We start from the raw sequence: 25,019 nt of genomic DNA, 5'->3' as shown, positions 1-25,019 counted from the left end.
GGGCTGCAAAGGAGGGAGCATTCTCTTAAAACTGGCATAGGCAGAAGGTTGCCTTCAGGAGGAGGCTTCTGGGCTGGGGCCACCCCGCACCAGTGAGTGCTTCAGTGTAATTGTGGTGTGCCTGCTCTAAAAGACAAGAAGTCAGCCTTTGTGCAGACAGAATAACCAATGTTTTGTGCTCAGTTCATCCTTGATTCATATTTACTGAATTGAATTTGTGGTGTGGTTTCAAATCCCAGAAATATGCTTCTTCTCTCTCTCTCTTTTTTTTTTTTATGAAGTAGTTGAGGTGTATTTTTAAAATATAAATATGTTATCTTGAAAAAGAGCGCAGTAAGCAATCATCAAACATTATTACCTCGTTAGGTGGCCAGTCAGTTAACATCTCTTTTCGTCAGTGAGAAAGGGAGTTTGGCTCTCTGTAATGGGCAAACTTTGCTGACAGATAAAGATTAGAGTTTAGGCAGTAAATGACCAAATTCTGAGAAAAGTATATAGAACAGGACTTAAAAGTCCCCTCACTGAACATACTCATTCAACAAAAGATATCAAGTCTCTATGCTTGATACACCTAGACCCTTCATCTGCAGTGACTCCACAATTTCCTATGAGACCTTGGATGTGTTATCTAACTTCTCTAAGCCTTAATTTCTTTCATCTATGGCATGGAACTTAATAGTTTCTATCTTCCAAGATTACTGTGGTATAATCATCATTCAAAACTACTCATTTAACTTGAGCATCACAAAGTCTAGTGCATAACTGATTTCCTACGGGTGTTAGCAATTACAACAGGAAGCCAGCGTAGCGTCCTACAGCCTGGGCCTGGGTTTATACAGGTTGATATCAAATCCCTGCTCTAACACTTACTGGCAATTACTTATGGGCATATTATTTAACCTCTTTTGCTTATATTTAAAATGGGCAGTGACACAGAAGATGTTCCAGTGTCATAAGGCACTTAAAGCAGCATTTGGAACATATGAAGCAATCCATTCATCATAGATATTATGCAGGCATTCCTCATTTTATTCAGTACTGCAGGACCATAAAAGTGACCCCACAAGCTGAAACTGGGTAAAGCAATCCTAATTCATAAGAAAAATTATTGTAGTTCCATGACCTTTCAAATTTTTTGTCAAAGCTATTTTATTGTGTTTCCAAGTCTTAAAGCTATTCCGTGCCATTTCTGGCATGATGTTTCACCACTTAATCTGAGAGAACCTCAGTAATTAGTATCTCCTAGTATTATTATAGAGCATACTATAAAAGTTGTCTTGAGTGGTACATAATATTGTTTGGTAGTATGAAATACATGATATAGGTTAGCAACATAATGGAGAAGACTTAGCAGCAAAAGAAAAAAAAAAGAAAAAGAAAAAATATCACTATATATAATCATCACCTATGGGGCAGTTTTGCCTATAGCTGTATTCCATTCAGTCCCCAGAGAATAGCTCTACTTTTTCTTATTGATAACGACCAATTTTAGATTATTCAATTGATAGAGGTCAGTATGACTTATCTAAAATAACTGACTTTGGCCCAGAATCAGGCAAGCAGCAGAGCACACCTAGGGGCCTCAGCAGGATTGGAGGAGAGCCGTCCCCTCCACCTGGAAGCAGGCAAGCAGTAGAGCATGCCTGGTGTCCTAGACAGGAGCCAAAGGCAGCATCCCCTGCCAAGAAGTAGGCAATGAGCATGACAAAAATTTCTGTGTGGTAGCCCTCCATAGCTATCACCAGTGCTACAGCTGATGGAAAAGTGGCTCAACACCACAGCAGTAGCTACAGCCACCATGCAGGTGATCTGCCAGACACTCAACTGCACTGACACAAAGAGAGTCACCAGCAGAGACCAGAAAAAGAAAAACCAACTGCAGAGTAACAGAAGAAGCAACTGCTCTACCAGATGACCAGATATCAATGTAGAGATACTAGAAATACAAAAACCCAAGAATATATGATACCATTAAAAAAAATACAGTAATTCTCAAATATTAGGCCCGATGGAGAAGGAAATGCTTGAAATGACTGAAAAGGAATTTCAAGCAACAATCTTAAGGAAACTCACTGAGATATGAGAAGACTCAGTTAGACAACTTAGTGAAACAAGAAAAAAAAATCCAGGAATCGAAGGAAGAAATTTACAAAGAGATCAATACCTTAAAAAAGAAAGTAACAGAACTCATGGAATTGAAAGATTCACTCAAATAAATAAAAAACACAACCAAGAGCTTAAGCAGTAGGCTAGAACAAGCAAAAGAACAAATTTCTGATCTTAAGGATAGTCTTCCCTAAATAACCCAGGCAGACAAACAAAATTTTTAAAAAAGGAAAAAATGATTTTTTTAGGAATGAGGAAAATCTAAGAGAGCTAGCAGACAACCTTAATAGCACAAACATTTGAATCACAGGTGTTCCAGAAGAGGAGAAAGGAAAAGGCATGGAAAAGCTATTCAATGAAATAATAATGGAAAACTCCCCAGATATAGGGAGAGACTCAACTTTCAGATCCAGGAGACTCAAAGATCTCCAAACAGATTCAACCCAAAAAAGATCCTCTCCAAGATACCTTATAGTCAAACTAGCAAAGCTCAAAGACAGGGAATCTTAAAAGTAGCAAGAGAGGAGCATCAAATCCCCGATAAGGGAGCCCATATCAGGCTAGCAGCAGACTTCCCAGCAGAAATTCTACAGGCTAAAAGAAAATGGGGTAATATATTCAAAATCCTGAAAGAAAAAAGCAGTGCCAGCCAAGAATACTAAACCCAGCAAGGCTATCTTTCAGAAGTGAAGGAGAAATAGTGTATTTTCCAGACAAACAAAAACTGTGGGAGTTCACCAGCACACAACCAGCCCTGCAAGAAATCCTCAAGGGAACCCTGCATCAGAAAAGTGTAAATCACTCATCATACCAGCTATAGTTCTGTTCAAACTATTTGTTTTTTTTATAATTCAGTCTCAGTAAGTGGCATGCTTCTAGAGCTTCATTCATTTCACCTAGATGATCTAATTTGTTGACCAACAATTTTTCATAGTATTCTCATATAACCCTTTTGATTTGCATAAATTTGTTTGTACTGACCACTCTGATTTCTGATTTTATTTATTTGAGTTTTCTCTCCTTTTTCTTAGTCCATCTAGGTAAAGGTTTGTAAATTTTGTGGATTTCATCAAAGTACAAACTTTTGGTTTCATTGATCTTCTCTATTTTTTTTTTTTATCTGTGTTCTAATTCTTATTATTTACTTCCTTTGCTAGGTCTGGGCTTAGTTTTCTCTTTATTTTCTAGTTTCCTAAGGTACAAAGGTGATTATTGATTTGAGATCTTTTTTTTTATTATTAATATATGCTTTTACATTAAACAAATTTCCCTTTAGCAAAAAAGAAAAAAAAAGATTGACAATATATATTTGAATCTAGTTCTGAACTCTCTGTTCTGTTCCATTTATATTGTTGTCTTTAAGCCAATACCACGCTGTTTTAATTGCATGGGTTTATAATAAGTTTTGGAATTGAGTAGTGTTAACTTTCCAAAAATTTTTTCAAAATTGTTTTGACTAATCTAGGTCTTTTGCATTTATTTCCATATGAATTTTAAAGTCAGTTTTTCAATGTTTACAAAAAATAGGATTTTTATTGGAATTGTTCTGAATCTGGAAATAATTTATATCTTAACAATATTAAGTCTTTATAATCCATGAACATGGTATATCATTTAATTTCTTACACCTCTTAATTTTTCACAGCAATGTTTGTAGTTTTCATTGTAGAGGTGTTGCACATCTTTAGTTATTACCCGAAGTATTTTCTAAATGCTGTTGTAGGTATGATTCTTTCTAAAATTACATTTTGTAATTATTTGCTGTTGGCATACATAAATTCAATTGATTTTTTATATTGTCCATTTATCCAAAGATGTGGCTAAATCTACTTATTAGTTTTAGTAACTCTTCAAAGATTTCTTAGGTGTTTTTGCATAAATAATCATCATCTGCAAATAAAGATTATTTTGCTTCAAAGCAAGAAAACAAACAGTACTACTGACTTTTAAACTGAAATATATATGTATATTTTACAAAAATATATATAACAAAATCATATATATGTTGACACCAGAATCTTTACAGAGGTAAATGTGTGACTCATCCAAAATGGCCACCTTTTAAACTAAACATATGCATATATACATACACACACATATATGGTAAAATTTCTTTCAGCTTCCAGAGATTGGATTGCATGTATACCTTTGACAGTGTTATTGCCTAGCCAACATCCCATTTTGGCTTCCTTCCTTCCTCCTAATGGAATTCCAATTTTGTGCAAGTATCCATGCTCTTCTATGAAGTCATATGCTCGTGGGAAGTTTACCTCCATCTGCAATTTCTGAGGATTCCTCCTAATTGGCCTGATCTAGTGATTCTCAAAGTTTGGTCCAAGTGTCATTGAAGTGTGTTTTTGTGTGGGTGGGGGCCTCTTGAGATTCTTTTAAGGGATCCACTCTATCAAAACTATCCTCATGTTCATAATAAATATTGTTTGTCTGTTTCACTATCATATTCTTATACATACAAAGTAAAGTTTTTCAGAGGCTATACTATGTTGCTGTCATCACTGGGATAGCTAATGAAATGTGTGCTGTGGGTTCCTGTTTTAAAACTTTCTCATTTTAATTTCTAATGCAGTAAACATCAATAGATAAAGAAATAGATACAGATATTTCAAATCTCATTAAATTTTTTTAAAGTAGAAAGAAATCTTGAGATCAAAATTCTGAAAACCGCTGGTGTAAGCAAATGACTATGGTTCATTTTCCTTGCCAATGATTGAATTAGGCAGAAAACTGTGACACAATCTGGCCAATTAGAGAAAGTCTGCAAGGTGGCTGAGTGTACGTCGTTCTGAGATAGGATTTTTCATTTCTAAATAGAGACACAGGACAACACCCCCACTTTTTTTTTTTCCTTCTGGACATTGTTGCATCTGAATATGATGCCAGAAACTGCTTTTCACCTTACTACAGCCTGAGAGTGAGATAGTCACAAAGATGGGGAGCCCTGATGTTCTGTGCTGGAGGTCTCCTTGCCTATTACACTGTTATATGGGATAACTAATCCCTGTATTGTTTGGATCCCTGTAAGTTGAATTTCCTGTAACCTGTTATAGAAAGACTCCTAACAAATAAAAATGCATTATGCCTACCTTTGTAAATAATGAAGAAAAAAGACCAAATCACTGAAGCTGTCTAGTATGGCTTGTACTATATGAATATACCTGATTGGGCTGCATTACTACTGATATTAGAAAATATTTATTTTTCCATTCATTAATTCCTTTTACTAAAGTTAACTAAGCACTTATGCTGTGTGTTGGGCACTGTGTACTGGCTGATGGTGAAGGAGACAGGACAAAACAGACTTCCTGAATGCAAGAAGGGTAGAAATCAGTATAATAGCAGTAAGCAAACTGCTTTGGGTCCTTAACTCTACCTATCTCCTCAACATCATCTTTTGTCTTATTTAAGACAGAATTAACTTGAATTTTCAGTGTCTCAAATGTGATGTACTTTCTCTCTATGCCTTGTATGGTCTTTGCTTTGGGTCTGGAACATTATAACCACCCTCTATTCATCATTTATGTGTTTATTTAAATACATTCATTCCAAGCAATCTGTCCTAAGTCAGTGTTTCTCAAAGTGTTGTCCATGAACTATCCATATTGTAATTGCCTAAGAATGTGTTTTAAAAACGCACATTTTCGTGCACCCCCACACCAGACCTGCTGAATGAGTGGTGATCCAGGAATATGCATTTTAATACATTTCCCTGGAAGGAAGTTCTTTTGCATTCTCAGTTTGATCACCTGTGCCCCAGCTTGTACCAGGGTTCCCTTCTGTGCTCCCACAGTCACGCTAATCTCCCTGTACTATAAGATTTATTGCCTGAAATTACTGCTGTTCTGTTCAATTAATTCTACAAAATGACTGGAAGCTCACAGAAATAGGGGGAATGTGTTTGCTACCCATTGTAAGTTCACTGCCAGACACACAGCTATGGTTGTCATAGGTAGCCGATAAATAGATGTAGGTTTTACAGAAGAGGAGCAGAAATTACCCAGAGAGTAAAGGGGCAGAAAAGCCTTCCATAAAGAGAGAACCATGTGTGCCTGTTTAGAGGAGAGCAAGCAGTTCATGTCCTGTGATACGGAGACAGAGCTGGATGGGTGGGTGGGAGTTAGCTAGTGAATGTGAATGATTATCAGTCAGGCTAAGAAGGTGAGGTTTCCTTGCAACTTATCAACAATCGATACCTACAGATAAATGTTAAGCATGGCATAATGGGCGAGTGGGAGATGGTAGGTGTCAAGAGACCTAAGTTCCAAGCTTGAATTGGCCATGACTGATTATAATCTGCTTTTGACAATGACCTGAACTTATGTGCCTTGTTTTTTTCTAACTGGAAATAGGGTATAATTATCTCACCCTTTCTCATTACACAAGGATGTAATATTTACATAGGACATATAAGAATACCAAGAAAAGCATAAAAGCATTGAGCAAATCTCACGTTTGTGTTTGTGTGTATGTGTACATGCATGTGTGCCCATGTGTGTTTAATCCAGCTTGACAGTTCCCTTTTCAGGATTAAAAGATTTATCTTGGACTTTAGGCACTCCTGGTAGTTAAATTTTCAGATTTTTTGCCACTTACCTGAAAACCACAGTGAACTCTAGAAGAAAAAATTATTTTTTACTTCTATAACTGTTCATGTTTTCCATTACCAACTTTTCCCTTTATTCATATTTCATCTTGGTACAATGTTTTACTCTTATAAGCCCTGGTTGTATGGCTCTTCATGGCTTGTATTATGACACTTCAGGATTCAAATGCCATAAATGACTTTTGACATATAGAAAATGTCAGTTTGCATCCTAGAGCAATGTCAGTTTTTAGCAAATTGCTGATCTTTTCTTCTTTTTTTAATATCAAAACACACACACGCACACACAAATCTGCTTGCATAAAATTAGTCTGAATTCACTCTATCACTCTCTTCATGTCAGATTGTCGCCTTGTGAAGAGCATTCTGGGGCTGAGATTGGTTCTATGCTACTTTTCTTGGCATCTCAGATTCACGAGGTTTAATAAGGGAATATAGCTTTACTTTGAAGAAATAAGGGTGTTTGCAAATTAATGTAGAAAATCAAGTTTTGAAATGTCTAAGAAGTTAGTCTATAATAAATTAATCAACTGAATCATGCAAAGTTTGAGGACTATATTTATTCAGTTGTGTGTCATTATGAAGTGGAAATTTAGTGGAAAGATGATGGCAAGCACATCAGAATTTATGTCTTAGTTCTAAGTGAAGTATTACTTAGGCACATTGAGGGGCGTTGAATCCAGGCAAACGAGTTTGGAACTGATGAATGAGGACTTAAAAATACTACTACATCAACTAGGACTACTATTAATAATACTAATGATGATAATGCATTTATTATGAGGAAATGTTGGTCAAAGGACACAAAATTTTGTTAAACAGGAGGAATATGTTCAAGAGGTCTATTGTGCATCATAGTGACGACAGTTAATAACAATACATTTTATATTTGAAAATTGCTAAAAGAGTAGATTTTAAGTGTTCTCACCAGAAAAAAATAGGTGTGTGAGGTAATACATATGTTAAACAGCTTGATCTAGCCATTCCACAATGTATACATATATCAAGACTTTATGTTATACAATATAAATATTGAAAATAAAGAAATAAAAAACATCAAAAAATTCATACATAAACACTGAGCTAAGAATTATATTATTATATTTATTTCCACCATAATGCATATGGCAGGTACTATTATTGCTTTTTTACAGTGGGCAAAACTGAAGCTCTGGAATGGAGAAATGGAAGCCGTATGTGCAAGGGAATGATTCATCAGCTCAGGCTGTCTCACTTCCAACCTGCACCTTGTCCGCATCCCACACTGCTTCTACATCCATATTTGAAGGCAGGCTCTAGAGTCTAAAGAGAGTCAGTAACTGTATTTTGATAATATTTAAAGTATTTTGAGAGGGAGGAACTGAATCAGTTTCAAATGACATTTGGAAAAGCTATAGGTTTTCTTTTGTGAGATACCTGCAGTTTTTCAAAATGGTAGTATATGTTATGAAGAGACATTTTGGAATTCTCTTTGTTCAAATAAGATTTTTATGTGTTAGCAGAAAATATTGGGAACAGAGAGAAAGCAAATAGTGGTGTTTTTCAGTAGTGGGGCCTTCGCGTTCTGCTTCTTCCACCCTCTGAGTGTGTCTTTGTTGTTCGTTCTCTAGCTCAGCATATAAAACAGTCTGCCCACCCCTCTCCTTATGAATCTAAACATAATGTCATCTGAAAGCTGAATTAAATGAATTAGAAAAACGCATTATGTCTTTAGTGTTATACAGAGTTCAATGAATCTTGTGAGGCATGCAACCAAAATAACGTGTGCCTTCCGTAGGTTTTGTAATCTATTTATTTTTAGATAATTTATGTAAAATTATTTTACCCTATTTAGGAGACTTTGGGGGTTGTTTGGGAACCAGCATTACTTAGATAAAGAGTTTGGTATTTAATAGTCATGAAGATTTGGGTTTAAAACTCAGTTCTCCCACGTTACCTCTGGTACATCTTTTAACTTCTCTGAGTCGTACTTCATCTATAAATTTTGGAGGATAATAATATACACCTAGAAATACTTTTTTTTTTTTTTTTTTTTTTTTTTTTTACCGTTAAGGGGATCATAACCCCTGGCTTGGTGTCATCTGCACCACGCTCAGCCAGTGAGTGCACCGACCATCCCCATGTAGGATCTGAACCCGCGGCCTTGGCACTACCAGCGCTGCACTCTCCCGAGTGAGCCATGGGGCCGACCCACACCTAGAAGTACTTTAGAGGGGAATAGATATAGCACTTCTGAAACAACTATTAGTGTGCAGTAGCTACCAAAGGAGTAGTGAATGTTGAGGGTTTTTTTCAGGCTTTAATTAATTAATTTATTTATTTTAGCAAATAATTACTTTCTAAAACGTATTCTTTAACACTGTTTTAACAAACAAAAGTCATTTGGAACCATCTTAACTTTTCTTTCTTTTATTTTATTTATTTATTTTTTATTTTGCCTTTCCATCTATGTAAAAGTGTGAGAAACAGTTTTCCCATGCCTTGTACTAAGAGCGTTTTTTTTTTTCATGCTCTCTTTATTTCTTTTCGGAAACACCTCAATGTCTTCATCCTTATTTTATGTCTAGAGTAAACACACTTCCTTAGAGATAAGACTTTACTCAAAACATTTCTCCCTTTAAGGAGAGAATGTCATTTTCTGGCATTTACCCCAATTCATCTTGGTGCCTATTCTTGTATCTGAAGCTGGTATTTATGATAGTCACTGTGGCGATGTCCTCCAAAGACCTTGGGACCAATATAGGCTTCTTTCAAACCAAGTTCTGGGAATGAGGTCTGGCACTTTTCACTTAGAGCCTTTAGGCATAGCTACAATGACATGACACTTTCCACTGATCTGAAACCCTACAATGCAAAAACTGTGTGCCAGTTTGTACTCCCTGTCTCTTATCTTCTGCCTCTTCCTCTAAATACTTCTGATCTCTAACTCTAGCCTTGCTAACTACCAATCAGTAGCTAATGTGTGTTCTGAAATATAGCTGGGTACATCAAGTTCTGGCGCCACCAGCAAAGAGCATCCAGTCTGTTAAAGCTTTCTGATCTGGAGGACTCTTGCATAACAATGCGTGAGAAGCCTTGTGTGGGACATGGTCTTTTAAAGCTCATAACAAATAAACATATATGATCTTTTCATGAGTGAATAACAAGACCACTGTAGGATATTTATTTGAATATCAGGAAGAAAGCAGTTTCCTCCCACTCCCCAGTGTTCTTTTATTCCCCAGGAAAGGTGACATCTCACAGAATCTCAAGCATGGAGTCATAGGCAAAATAATGGCCCACCAGAATGCCCATGTCCTTATCTCCAGAACCTGTGAATTGTTAGGCTGTGTGTCAAAGAGAAATTAAGGTTGCAAATGGAATTAATGTTGCTAATTAGCTGCATTGAAAATAGGGAGGTTACCTCCTGAATTATCAGGATGAATCCAACTTAACCACAATGGTTTTTAAAAGTGAACAAGAGAAGCAAAAGAAGAGAATTTCAGGTGGATGTGACTATGAAAGAATGGCACAGAGAAATGCAACGCTGCGTACTTTGAAGGTAGAGAAGGGGGCTCTAAGCTGTGCAATGTGGGTGGCTTCTGGGAGCTAGAAAAGGTTAAGAAATGTTTTATCCCCTAGAATTTCTAGAAGAAATGCCGCCTTGTGGGCACCTTGATTTTTAGCCCAGAGAGAGCTGTATCAGACTTCTAACTTATACAACTGCAGAGATAATAAATTTGTGTTTTAAGCTGTTTAAGTTTGTGGTAATTTGACACAGCAGCCACATAAAATTAATACACATGGTTTCTTTCTTTCTCACATAGGAAGAGAGAGATGATAATTTGGTGAAGTTACATGGGTATTAAAGGAAGAGAGTGAAATGAGGAGAATATTTAGAAAAAGCATAATTAAGGGATGTTAATTTCACATTTTCTTCCATATTCTCATCACATCTTTTCCTTAATGCTGCCAACATAATGCATAAAGATCAGCAGAGGTACTCTGACCATTTGTGAATCAAAATAAAATTATAATTTACAGTGATAGAAAAGTCCCTGCCCCCTTCCAGAAAATAAACAGATTATCATAATGAAACAGCCATTTGAACCATCTAGGTATGTTAAAACTATTACACTGTAAGAAAAACATCGTTTATTATGCATTGCAATTTTATGTAATTGCTTCATAGCAATTTGTTCAAATGACCATTTTTAAGAGAAAGAAATGAAATACTGAGTAATCCTACCACAAATTTTTAAGAAAATTAGACATTTGATCTTGCTGTGAATCCCAAATGATTGTATCTTCATCTATTGCAAAGACTCAAAGATACTTTGGGAAGTTGAATGCTTTCATAAAACAACCCATGCTCACCAATCATTTCCAGGGACAGAACCAAACAGGTAGAAACCCTGAACAGAACATGATAAATCTCTGTGAGGACCACTTTGACTTCTAATCTCTCTGTCTACCTCTTTTCACTTTTATTTTTCTTGGTACGTGTTTGAGTGAAATGTTATAATGAGCATTGTCATTTGCTTGCAATAATCACCAGCGCTAATGGTGACAGAGATAATACAAATTCTATAAAACACCTAGAGTATAGAACAGATTTATTGTCTTTGTTACAGTTCATAAAATATGTGTATAAAAATTTAGAAGTTTGAAACACTTTTATCTCAAAGCAGAGATGGTTGTAGCAGTTTTCTATGCATGTTGTTGATATATTATTGCTGCTAGTGGGGGAAGAGTTGAGGAGAGGAGGTGAAGAGAGATAAGGAAGTCTTTTTTTTTTTAATAATTCAGAGAACACCAATGTAATTTCTGTAATTTTAGATATTACTCAAAGAGGATACAAAGCATAATTTGAAAGAAAAAAGATTTCTGATTGTCTTTTACATTGCAGAGACTCTTGGGTTGGATTCTGAAGTCGCTAAAGCAAATGCCCTGGGCTTTGTTGGATGCCTGTCTTCAGTCCAGTACAACCACATATCACCACTGAAGGCAGCCCTGCGCCATGCCACCATCGCACCTGTAACTGTCCAGGGCACCTTGACAGAATCCAGCTGTAGCTCCATGATGGATTCAGATGTGAATGCAGTGACCACTGTGCATTCTTCATCAGGTACATTAGAGAGGATTCCGATGGAGCGTCCATCACTGGAACTATCTTTGTTGTATTCAAAAGTTTCCAGGTTAAAAGATTGGTTATGATTACTCAAGTTCTCACCTTGTATGACTACAGGTGGTTAAAAATCTGACTGGTTTCTTGTGGGTAATTTTTATATATATTTAATATAATTCTTTTAATATATGATCTGAAGAGAAACTGGAGTGCTACTTTTAATAGGATGAGTAAATAGAACTTAATTTGTAGTTGCATATCCTACACATTATATATACACACACACATATACATTGTGTGCATGTGTGTGTCTGATGAGGGCACTTAAGATTGACCCACAGCAAATTTTAAGTAATCAATGCAATATGATTAATTATAGTTATCATGTTGTACTCTAGATCACCAAAACTTATTCATCTTATAATTGAAAGTTTGTGTGCTTTATCACCTCCCCATTTCCTCCATATTCTGTCCCCTGCCAACCATTGTTCTACATTCTAATTCTATGATTTTGACTTTTTCAGATTCCATATGTAAGTGAGATTATACAGTATTTGTCTTGTGCTGTCTGACTCATTTCACTTGACATAATGTCCTCCAGTTTCATCCATGTTGTCATGAACAGCATGATCTCCTTTTTTAAGGCCGAACAATATTCATATATGTATATATGTATATACATGAATATACACATACATGCTAGTGCACACACATATATATACACAACATCATATCTTTATCCATTCATCCGTCTACATTAGTTTGTTTCTGTTTCTTGGCTATTTGTAAATAGTGCTGCAATGAGCAGAAGGGTACAAATAGCTGGAGGTGTTACACTCCCTGATTTCAAACTCTATTGCAAAGCTGTAGTAAACAAAACAGCATGGTATTGGCATAAAAACGGACACATAGACCAGTGAAACAGAATAGAGATCCCAGTAATAAACTTGCACATATATTCTCAACTAATCTTTTGCAAGGGTTCCAAGAATACATAATGGGAAAGGATTGTCTATTCAATAAATGATGCTGGGAAAACTGGATATCCACATATAAAAAAATAAAATTGTATCCTTGTCTTACACCATATGAAATAATCAGCTTGAAATGTATTAAAGCCTTAAATGTAAGACCTGAAACCATAAAACTCCTGAAAGAACAAAGGGAAAAATCTCCTTGACACTGGTCTTGGCAATAATTTTTTTTGGATATGACATCAAAAGTACAGGCAACAAAAGCAAAAATGAACAAGTGGTACTACATTGAACTAAAAAGCTGCACAGTGAAGAAGACAGTCAACAAAATAAAAAGGCAACCTAGGAATGGGAGAAAATATTTACAATCCATATGGGGCTAATATACAGAACATATAAGGAACTCACACAACTTAATAGCAAAAACAGATTACCCAATTAAAAAATAAGCGAAGGACCTGAATATACTTTTTTTCAAAGAAAATCTCAAAGTTGCCAACAGGTGCATGAAAAAGTGCTCAACATTGCTAATCATCAAGGAAATGAAAACCAAAGCCGTAATGAGATATCACCTCATACCTGTTAAGGATGGCTGTTATCAAAAAGACAAGAGATAATGAGTGTTGCTGAGTATGTGCAAAAAAGGGAAACTTTGTATATACTGCTGTGGAAATGCAAATTGGCACAGCCATTATGGAAAACAGTATGGAGATTTCTCAAAAAAATAAAATAAATAAAACTAGAATCCCACTTCTGGGTATGTATCCAAAGGAAATAAAATCAGCCTTTCTTAAATATAGGAAAATCCCACAGGACCATTATTCATATGTCTTCTCTTGCCTTATTGCTCTCTAAAGTACCTTTTCTACCTTTCCGTAGTCACCATCATTCTCGGTGTCTTAAAATGTATGCGAGATTTGTTTTAATTAGATATGATACAGCGACAGACATGGAGAGAGACAAACGCCTTTAAAAGAGGAGTGTATTTCTTACGGTTCTTAACAAGCGGGACACACTGTATCACTCAGAGCCATGTGGGGAAGTACAGAGTCTGTCAGGAGGCAGAAGGAATGAAGAGAGGAGTGGGCGAGGCAGGATAGGCAAGCTGGAGCAAGTTTAGTATCGAATAGTTTGAATAATCTTTGCTATAGGGATGTTCTGTAGTTGTCCAACACCTGGCCCCAAAGTGATTTAAGGCAGGAGAAATATTGGCTCAGTGGGTGCACGTTAGACAAAGGAGTTTGTTGGGGATATTGGCTTTGGACTGATTGGTTTGTATATCAAAAGCATGCTTGCAGGCAAGTTCTTCACTATGTCTAGGAATTAGCTAGCCCTGGAGGGGCTGTCTCTCCCTGGCCAGCAAGGTCTCCAAGATGTCCACACATAATAAAATAAAGAATTTTTTTTTTTAATGTATTAGTATACTGGGTTAAACCTTAGGCATCAAAACATGTCAACAGATTGACATAATATAGATAGAAAAAGTAATAATAATATAGTTTTCATTCAGATTATGCTTTGACATGGTTTTTATATGGGTAAGGGATTATTGCCATATTTTTCTGGGAAGCTTTTCCTAAATGCATGGGATACGTGTTTTGTTCAGATTTTACTGCTAATACTGCTATGTAATATGGGATCTACAATTAGTGGTGGTGAGAAGGCTAGATCTGAGATTTTTTATAAAACTTTCAGGTTACTATGGTGTCGTCCTACCCTCTGCTCATCCCCCAACACACACTAATAACAATGGTAGTAGGTGGTGAAAGACCATTGTTACAAAAGTGCTTGGGTGATTTTCTCTTGAAGCCACAATTATGCCAAAAGTGATGGGTGATAGGTGGTTGATGTGATAGGAAGATAAAAGGTGGGGCATTTTTTTTTTTTATTGCATGTGTCAAAGAATTTTTTTTTTTCTTGAGAACTGTGTTCAGAAATTTGCATTCTGTGTTATATGGCAGGACCCTTAGCCAAGACCCTTAGCCCAGGATCCTCAGTGCCAAAACAGCAAAACTTTGTAAAAAATTAATATGTGCTATGAAACTTTTTGTAATTTAAGTAGGATATTTAAATATGTCCATCCATCTTCTCTTCCCGGAATGGAGTGGATATACTTTACTGCCTTAGGTTTTATCATTTTTATTTTAAAAACCATTTGGAGGTAGGGGTCTTGCACAAGGTTGTTGTGTTTCCCTTTTGCTTCATACACCACACATCTTTTTTTTTTTTTTCTTTTTTTGTGACTGGTAAGGGACTGCAACTTTCGGCACGGTGTGGTCCACACCACGCTCAGCCAGTGAGCGCACCGGCCAACCCCATATAGGATCCGAACCCGCGGCCTCGGCGCTACCAGCGCCACACTCTCCCGAGTGAGCCACAGGGCCAGCCCCACCACACATCTTTTAAGCAGTTACTCTGTCATAACTTCCACTGTTAGTGCAGACACAAAAAAAACCAAGAAATTTTCAAAGTCCCTAAATTCAGAAAACTCAAAATATGGTAGAAGATCATGGTTCAGGGAATTAGGGGATGACACTGAATGTCTGACATCATATCGTAATGCAGTGTGAGTAATGCAGCAACAGAGGTATGAACAGAGTTTCAGGTAGTATAGAACCCAGAGAAAAGAGCAAATAATTCTTTTTGGATGAGCTGGTGATAGATTTATAAAGAATCTGGTTGTGTGCAATGGCCTAGGGAGAAGGATTTTTAGCATTTGGAAGGCAGAATACCAGTACAAGGGAAATACTCATATGTAAGTTGAGTTGTGAATTTCTGGTCAGGTTAGCATATTTAGTAATCAGGGAAAATGCCTCATGGGTAAATCATCAGTTGCAGGTATAGAAGTTTAACATATTTCAAAAATGGAAATGAAATATTATATATATTTATAAACAAACAAACAAACAAATAAATAAATATATATATATGTATATATATATATAGTAGAATATTACAGATATGTAGGTAGGTAAGTAGATAGACATGTATGTAAGCTGAGTCATTCTTTTTATGGGGGGATTACAACTAAAAGATGGCTCTAAATTTGTTAAAGACAATTTAGACATGCTGTGAAGAGTGGAACCACTATTGAAATAGATGAATAACTACCCTGAGTGTTACTTTGCAGATGGTTTTTAACACGCCTGGACATAGACATGGTAATTCTTTACTTTTGTAGTCATGTTACTGAAGGTGTTATTTTATCAGATCTGAAGTGTTGTTAAATAGTGGGGATTTAAAATTAATAAACTGAATTAATCTATATTAATGTATCATCAGCAAGATATGCTAAGAATGGAGAAATCTGGGCTAAAATCAAGGCTTCATTGGTTTATAGTGCTAAAAGTAGTACATGGACTAAATAAGGGAGAAACTAATGTAAGCTGGAGTAAGAAAAAAGCTGTGATTTGAACCTGATGGACGGTTCAGATTTGAATATTTATAAAGAAGCAGGTGTGATGCCAGGAAGGAGGATTAACACAGTGATAGACAAGAACAGCAAGCTTTTGAGGACAGTGAGATGTAGGAGATTTAACAACTAAGTGGTTAGTTTCCCTCCTTCCTTTCTACCTCCCTGCCTTCTGCCTGTCTTCTACCATCCCCCTTCCCACTCTCCATTTCCTCTCCTCTTCTGACTTCTCATTTTCTACCTTCCCTTTGCCTGCCTGCTCTCCCTCAGTCTCACACACACCCCATCATCACCATCACCCACACTGTCATCAATTGATGGCATATGTATATATGTCTACATATGTACACATACATATGTGCATGTGTGCTATCTAAGCATGCAGAGATGATTAATAGTATTTTCAAGTTCCAATCCCGAGTTCTTTCCACCAGACCCATCCTATCAATGCCACCAATCCAGAACACTTGCCCCATGGCCAGCCCCTTCTTTAACTACAATGTAATGTCCTTCCTATTTGACTGCATCAGTTCCAGTTGCATGAATCCTAGGGGAAAAAACCCTGAATACACCACAAACAGCTTAACCCACAATGCTCAGTTCACTCAATCACATAGAAATACTCCAAATATCTTTCATGTGTGTCTATACATGGCAATGTGGCAAGTGCTGCAGTGCATGATATGTAAGACTTGGTCTTTTCCTTCTGAGCTTTGATGCTATGTACATGTTCACACATGTGTGCATGTGTATGTAATAATAAGCAAAATTAGAATAAGAAGCAAGATTTATTGAGCACTTACATTGCATCAGGCACTGTTCTATAAACATTAACCTGTATAATTTTTTTAAAATCTTACAAGGTAGAGACTATTTTTCCATTGTACAGATGAGACAATTTAAATGACACGTGACAACTGTATTGATATCTTGAAGTAGGGCATTAAGAATTACCAAATAATTTACTTATTATGAGCAAAGAAAGGGGATTGAGTTCTGCTGCTGCCTGCTTGTCACCTATCTTGGTATTTTCCCAGAAGAAGTGAGGTAAAATAGAAAAAGCAGTTGGATAGCTTTGGTCTGAATTCTCAGCCCTGTGAATGAGCTGTAGGACTTCGGACAAATTATTTATTTAATGGCTCCAGTCTAGTTTCCTTATCTGTCAAGGGGGAAAAAATAATACTTTTGTTGTAGTCATTTCCCTAGAATTAAGTGATACAACATTAATAATGTTGTGCCATTACAACAATAATAATGATAGTGGCAATTTATTAAGTATGTTGTAGCCACCAGGTCCTGAAAATTTAATACACATTATGTACATACACATAGGCATTATTACCCTCTTTTAATACATGTGCAAATTGATATTTAAAAGTAGATTTTGCTTAGTGTCACCAGACCAGCAAATGTCAGAGCAAGGATTCAGATCCAGATCTGTGTTCCTTTAAACTTGATTCTTTTTTCTTATATGATATGTGGTAATATACATATAGTACATAGGTGCCACATATGTTAATGCACATGTAGTACTATCCATCTCTTATCAGTGAGATTGCTTGGGGGTGCTGTAATTCTTTAGGGCTTTCATCCTTTCCTCTCGAAAGGCTCAGAATCCTCTTGCACTGAAGAAAATGCTCAAGCAGAGAGGCATATGTGCTTGAGGGAAGAAGACATTGTCATGCACAGGAACTGTCTAGCCAAGGAACAGAGGACCTCAGGGGCAGATTGAGGGCATATGGACAGTGTACCACCATTATCTGGTTCAACTTCTTATCCTGCATGTTGTCTGTAAATTAACTTGAGCATGAAACTATGGGTTGTAGGCAGTGTATTTCAAATGTTTTTTTTTGTTTGTGTATCTTTGGGCTCCATGCAACATGCTAACTTACAAGTATTTGAGAGCACCTGGTGTAATACACAGGTGTGTCATCTCATCTCCACATTGTAGACCTCCTGATAGTGCTTTGAGAGAGGAGTGAAGTCTTATGTTTCTGACTCCTTTCAGATCCCTTCGGGAAGACGGATGAGCGGGAACCACTCACCAATGCAGTTCGAAGTGATTCAGCGGTCATTGGAGGTAAACCATGCATTATTGCTGAAAGCAAAAAGACACAAATGATCCTCTCCTTGGGAGAAATTTATCTGAAGCCTTCATTAATATGGCCATACAGCACCCAGAACCCTACGTTACAGTAGTTCCCCCTTTCCCATGGCTTCTCTTTCCACAATTTCAGTTACCCATCATGAACCATGGTCCAAAAATATTAAATTAAAAATTCCAGAAATGATTCACAATTTTAAAATTACATTCCATTTTGAGTAACAAGATGAAATCTTGCACTATCCCTCTCCTTCCCATCTGGGATATGTATTATCCCTTTGTCCAGTGTATCCACACTGGGTATCTACCCACCCAGTAGTCATTAGTAGATGGTCATTTAGTAGCCATCTCAGTTATCACATTGGAAAAATATAATATCTGTAGGAATCATTACTATCCAAAGTTTTCAGGGTCTTGGAACATATTCCCAGCAGATGAGGGGATCTACTATATCTGTAAGACTGTGAGACTTTTTATGAATCATCATGTGTGCTGAGTGATCAAAGGCACCCTCTCCCCCAGCGCAGCAGCTCTGCAGATTCATTCCCCCTCTGGTTCATCAGGCAGCTGAGCTCTGAGTCAACATCTGGAGCATATCCTTACAGACAGGCAGCCTGCATCCTGTTCGTCTCATCCAGTTGTCACTTTTCCTAAAGCACAAACAAAGCAGACCAATAAAATACATATGGGGAAGAAGCCACATTGGGGCAGGACAGATGGGTGAAGCCGCAGTCCTGTCAGTTTTCTCTACCAAGTGATTTGGGCTAGATCTAATGAGCAGGGTGAAGCCCACGGGACTATAGTTACAAATCCAGCAGCACATATGGTTACAGATGCAGATCTTGTCTGCTCTGCTTTGAGCTCAGCTCCCCGTCCCCTCCCTTGCTTTCCATTTTCTCACTACCTCTTGGTCTCACCTCTTTTTTCTGCCTCAGCGTGGCTGTTGCCTGCTGTAGCTTGATTTTTCTATCTGGGTCTTACAACACAGAATGAGTCCCAAGCCTTGTTTGATGTAAGATGCTTGTGAGAGACAGAATTCATTTCCATCCACAAACCATACCCCTATCTGGTACCTTCATCCCTGCCTTCTGTCAGCCTAGATAAACTGAGCCACATCACATGGAGCTCTCCTTTTAAAAGTTAGTATCCATTCATTTAACTTGTATTTAATGAGGCCATCTATGGGTCAGGCCCTGTGCTAAATTGAGGCTTATGGGGATGAAAGACATGGATGTTGTCTGCATAGAACTCACAGCCTGGCTGGGGAGGAGACAAGTAAACAAGCCATACAATCAGTGAATACTGTTCTGAGGAAGGAAGTACAAATGGCAATGGAAGCCCAGGGGAGCACGTTGCAATAAGATTGTAAGGAAGAAAGATTATGACCTTCTCTTAAGGAAGTTCTGAAAATGTCTGACCTGAATTTCTGCTTCAGAGAAGTGGGTCCAACTTGGGTTTTTTTGTTTGTTTGTTTGTTTGTTTGGCATCAAGAAATGTGGGGGGAAATGTACCTATTTCTCATCCTACAATTTTCCATTTGACAAGTGGAGTCTTTTGTGAACGGCTGACTTTTCCCACCCATTTACATGCTCTGTGAATCTCTTAAAGAGTATTTCCTGGAGGTTTGCACAGCCTTTAACTCTGAATATCGCATGCATTGAAGGAGTAGAAACCAGTTCCCTATTTCATCTCCTAAAGCTCACTCATGGGAAGCACTCACTGCCTACCAGTATATTTATAGGTTTGTTAACTTAAGTGGTTTTACTCTGCTTTGTCCTAAAATAGTCGGTGAATATGCCACATAATGATTCAAAATATATGTTTGTGTGTGTGTGTATAAATAAGAAATCTTAATCATAGCCATAGCTCTACAAAAATTTGGTGGAGGACATGCAATCCATATATTTAATTTTCAAATATCCACACTCGTGCAAATCATAATGCAGTCTGTTCCACAATAACTTTCTAAAAGAGACATTTCTCTCCATATCTACTCTCCTTAGAAAGAAAAAACAGAACAGCAGAATGTACAATATATTAGGAATTAATAACCTTTGATTATCATAAATATTTACAAATACTTTAGTGCTAAAATGCCTGCATTTATGTACAGACACATTCTCCCCACTTCCACATTTTTATCACCCCTTTGCTGATAGTGCCTTTTATGTCCCAGTATGCTTCCTGCCAAAAATAGTGGCGAGACCTTAGGGTCATCCAGGACAACTTGCAAAACAGAACCAGTAAAATTACATACAATCAAAATAAGAGGGGATCTGACAGGACTGGGCAGAAGTTTGCCATCTCTATAAACCCTGAGTTTTTCAAGAGCAGAGGCATCCCATCTGTGTGCTCACCTGTGTCTGGTGGGGTGCAGAGCAGTGTAGGAATGCCATAAACTTTTGGTAAGCATATTATTATTAATGAAATGTCTTTTTTTAGCAAAACAAACATATAATATAAAACAAATTTACAACAAGGGAGCATGCATCGGGATGTGAGATATTTAAGTATTGTTTTCTAGGATGCTAAAGGAATTCTAAAATATTTAGGTGCAAGGTAACAAAGCAATGTGCTAATTACAAATGACACATTCTTTAAAGCAGACCTTAAAAAATTACTAAGAAATTCTTTGCTAGTCCATCACCAAATTTATAAGATGACATTTTTAGTCCATTAAACAAAACCTACTTTGATTTAAACTGGCTTTCTCTCAGCTGATCTAAAAGAAGGAGGTTTTATAGTAATTGAAGATGAGGGTATTTCAGCAGGTCATTAATTTCTGGACATGTGGCTTAGTTGTGTGTGTGTGTGTGTGTGTGTGTGTGTGTGTGTGTGTTTGTTTTCCCCCCTCCTAAGTGCCTCCCTTGTCTAGACTGAATCATCTCTCTTGAGCTGATGATCTGTGACAATTTTCTTCTTTCTTCCCTTCCCCTTTCTCTACAGGAGTAATAGCAGTGGTGATATTTATCATCTTCTGTATCATTGGCATCATGACCCGGTTCCTTTACCAGCATAAGCAGTCACAACGCAGTAGCCAGATGAAGGAGAAGGAATATCCTGAAAATTTGGACAGTTCCTTCAGAAATGATATTGACTTGCAAAACACAGTCAGCGAGTGTAAACGGGAATATTTCATCTGAAAAACTGCAGGGTTGCCTAATACTCCTTTTTGTTGTTCGTTTTTTTCTCTCTTTTTCTTCTCTCACCAGTCTTTTAATTTTGGTCATTCTATTTCTCTTTTTCATTTGCCATTTCTTTTTTGGAACAAACCTGCACCCACCACAACCTTGATCCGCTTGACCTAGCCCAGGAGAACAGGCAGCTATGACCACTGCCTTTTTCTCTGACAAACCTATCATGGTGAAAATGACCACACAGGAGACTGCCTTTACTGCTCTAGACAAGGAAGAGACACATCATGTGCACACATGCATATTCAGTTCTGTATCTCCAGTTTCTCAAACGTGTTGTTCAGTTTTGAGCCATTCAGTCTTACAGGCTTACTTTGAACCTGAGCTCTGTGATTTAAGCATATAACAGTCATGTGTGACAAGCTCTTCCACCTCAAGTCCATTTGTACCAGGGAACCCAGGGCAGAGAGAGAAGATCCTAGAGGCCTGGTTTGCTTCAGTAGCATTTGAAAAGGAACAAGAGAGGTGCATTTTGCATTAGTTTGATTTTCTTACCACAGGAACCCCCTTACCCTAACTCGTCCCCCTTTCTCACTATGACTCTTATCCCCTGGGTATTTTCAAATATAGAATTGCTGATAGTAGCGAGCAATTACTTTTGTCCTTTCTGACCACTGTCTCCTGGGGCTGACACTTTAGAGCAGCGCACAATAGCATAAACCTAGCAAAAGCATGGAAATAGTAGCTTGAAACTAGGAGGTAAAAAGAAAGCTGCTAGAAAGTAGATGTTCCATAACTTCAAAAATACCTCCTCCAATTTTGTAAGAAATGTTATTTAGGTATTCCTGGGATTATTATATTGAAGTAAAAATACATATATGTATACACACATTATATATATATCTATATATATATAAGTTGCAGCAGCATAAAAAAATTCAAGTAAAAGTCTCAAATAGTACCTGGTTCAATGCAAAAGCTTAAACCATCTTAACTCAGCTTTAAAACAAAAAGAAAAATGAAGACAAAACAAAAAGGTAAATTAAAATAAAACTGCATGAAAGAAGAGAAATACCAGACTTCTCCCATCCACTCACTAAAGACCTGGTGAAGAAAGTGAATTGAGTTTGCAGGTTTCACATTTTAGAACAGACATAATGAATCCACTTCTGTCCACTATACAGTTGATTTCAGAGGAGCTCTTGGGTTCTGCAGCACATCCCATTTTCAAATCCACTACACACTGTGTATATAAATCCCCTGCCCCACAACACACACACCTCTTCACAGGCTTGAACTCCCAGATGAGGTGTTTACAAAATCACAGGCACTCCTTCAAGCAGGTGTCTTGAGCTTATCTATAAGGTGGTGGTAGAATCCTGATGATTTTGCTGTAGCAATATTCCTAACTCTGTGCCCCGAGCCATCCTGGAGAAAAAGGTAAATGGAAAATAATACAAAACAATGTACATGTTCTAGGTACTGGAAATGCCAATATAATGATCCACAGATCTGGAAAGTATTTGTGGATTCTCTTTACAAAGAAGATTCAATTTGGAAAACAATTACCACATCTCTGTCTGCCGGCTTTGATGGTTAGCAGACATTCCATCTTGTACTTAGTGTGCCTCCTGCCTCTGATTACTTAACATCTCCTGCGTGAGGAAGGTCACTCAGAGGATCTTATTAGCTTCATCCCATTTCAAGTCCACGGCCTTTCCTTCAGTTTCGGAGACTGAGGGGTAAGGATTTAGTTGTAACAACTTTAAGATGTTGTTATAAATACACATTCTCTCCTTAAAATGTTCCATGGATTTTTACTTAATCACTTCATCATCTCCATTGTGTGTGTGTGTGTGTGTGTGTGTGTGTGTGTATGCTTTTTAAAGTAAATTTATCTTAAAGTGATTCTAACAAGGATACCTTTCTTTTTCTTTTAGCTTTAATAAGATGTGTGATTCTTTAATATGATGAAAGATCTTTAAATATTGATTCCTCCTGCCCTTTCATCTCCTTTTTCTGATTTTCACTTTTGAATTTTATATTTCCATAGATAGGCTGTGTAAATCAGCCTTTTGCTTGGCTACATATTCCTTTGTCCCCTGAAATAAAAGTCACCATGAAGTGTAGTGGGTTTAGCCTCAAGCATCTCCAATAATGAAATGGAAAGGAAAAGGGAAGTGTGAGTAATAAAGCTGGAACTCTTCATTATTCAAGTCTCTGTGAAGTGAGGACTATATTCTGTTGACATAGTGTTGACAGAAGAAACAGAGGACTAGCAAAGGCCAATTCAGAGCATTTGATTTTCTCGTCCACTCATATGTGCTTGTAGATTATCCTGTAGATGAAGAATTTGTGAAGCTCCATCCTTATCCTACCTGTACTACAAAACCTCCTGGCATCCTCCCACATGTGCAGACCAGCTGTACATGTACACTATGTCCCGCAGACCTAAAAATGGATGCTAAGCCAGTGCAATCTGCACGTCACTCTTATAAGCAGTCTCAGGGCTAAATCGGAATTATTTTTACAGGGTTGGATTATTTCATAACTCCAGAGAACACTCTAACTTTTACTAGATGCATATGAAATGCAAGCAAGCTATACCCTCCAAAGCATAACACTATTTACAGTTAGAAATAAGTGCTAACTCTACCTATCTCCCCTTGGTAGTAGCAAGATCCACCTAGTTTTAGGCAATTGTTTGATTGTGTGAGTGTTTCCATCCTTGAACAATTATAATCTAAAACTATTCTTTGAAAGCATTTGAATCCCTCCTTAACCACCATTTTTTCTTCCTGACTTCATGCTCTGGGCCAACTGGACCACCGTAATCTCCTTCACTTTAAGCCTCAGTCTTTGGTAACTGCTGTTTACAAAAAGATTTTATGGAATATGGTCACTTTGCAGTGAAACAAAAAATAGTTTTGCAATTTCATATTCTAAGGAGGCTGCTTCATTGACATTATTTTCACCAAACAAATGTATTTATATAAGCAACCATATATATTTGCTTATCCTAAAATATGTATAACACTCACTGCATCATCTGTTGTGTGTGCGGGCTAGATTGCCAGGGTTTCTATGAGAATTTGTGTAGAGAAATAGACATTTGTCATTTCTCTAGATATATTTTTATGAATAGCTTAGCCTCTTCTATTCACTCTCAACTGTACATAGAAAATTTATTTTAAGGATCTTGGGGCTGACTTTTTAAAACAATTTTTGTTCTCTTTAGTAATTGAAGAGGTGGCACTAACCTGACTTCTACCTTTTGTGAGAGCCATGCTCACCACAGGGCAGCAGAAGCAGGATGAAAACAAAAGGGATTGTTCTCTTCTTTTTCTATTCATTCATGAAGTATTTATTGAATGCCCAGCACTCCAGGTGTTATGCTAGGCATTGGTGTACAAATATAAATTATACCTTGTTCTTGATCTTGGGGAGCTCAAAGTGTAGCCGGGGAAGCATATGTTGTTCTAACTGGGGTATATATAAAGTGCTGTACACCGCTGTGTGAAGGTCCTGCACAAATACTTCTATAAAGCGCTTGCTAGAGACGGA

The 25,019-nt window shown here is 37.2% G+C and overlaps 1 protein-coding gene across 2 annotated transcripts in view; it reads left to right on the top strand.

The window, feature by feature from the left end:
- The window catches only part of CNTNAP5 (contactin associated protein family member 5), a 761,255-nt gene extending 739,791 nt beyond the window's left edge, over positions 1–21,464 (top strand). For both annotated transcript variants that reach the window (XM_063097434.1, XM_063097424.1), the window contains exons 22-24: positions 11,613–11,831; positions 18,226–18,297; positions 21,268–21,464. In XM_063097434.1, the coding sequence (XP_062953504.1) occupies positions 11,613–11,831; positions 18,226–18,297; positions 21,268–21,464 (488 nt within the window). The remainder of the gene's footprint in view (positions 1–11,612; positions 11,832–18,225; positions 18,298–21,267) is intronic.
- The last annotated feature ends 3,555 nt before the right edge of the window (positions 21,465–25,019 follow it).

Source organism: Cynocephalus volans, chromosome 1 (assembly GCF_027409185.1).
Source record: "Cynocephalus volans isolate mCynVol1 chromosome 1, mCynVol1.pri, whole genome shotgun sequence".
Taxonomy (NCBI): domain Eukaryota; kingdom Metazoa; phylum Chordata; class Mammalia; order Dermoptera; family Cynocephalidae; genus Cynocephalus; species Cynocephalus volans.
The sequence above is the reverse complement of the archived record's forward strand: the minus strand, read 5'-3'. Positions and strand labels throughout refer to the sequence as shown.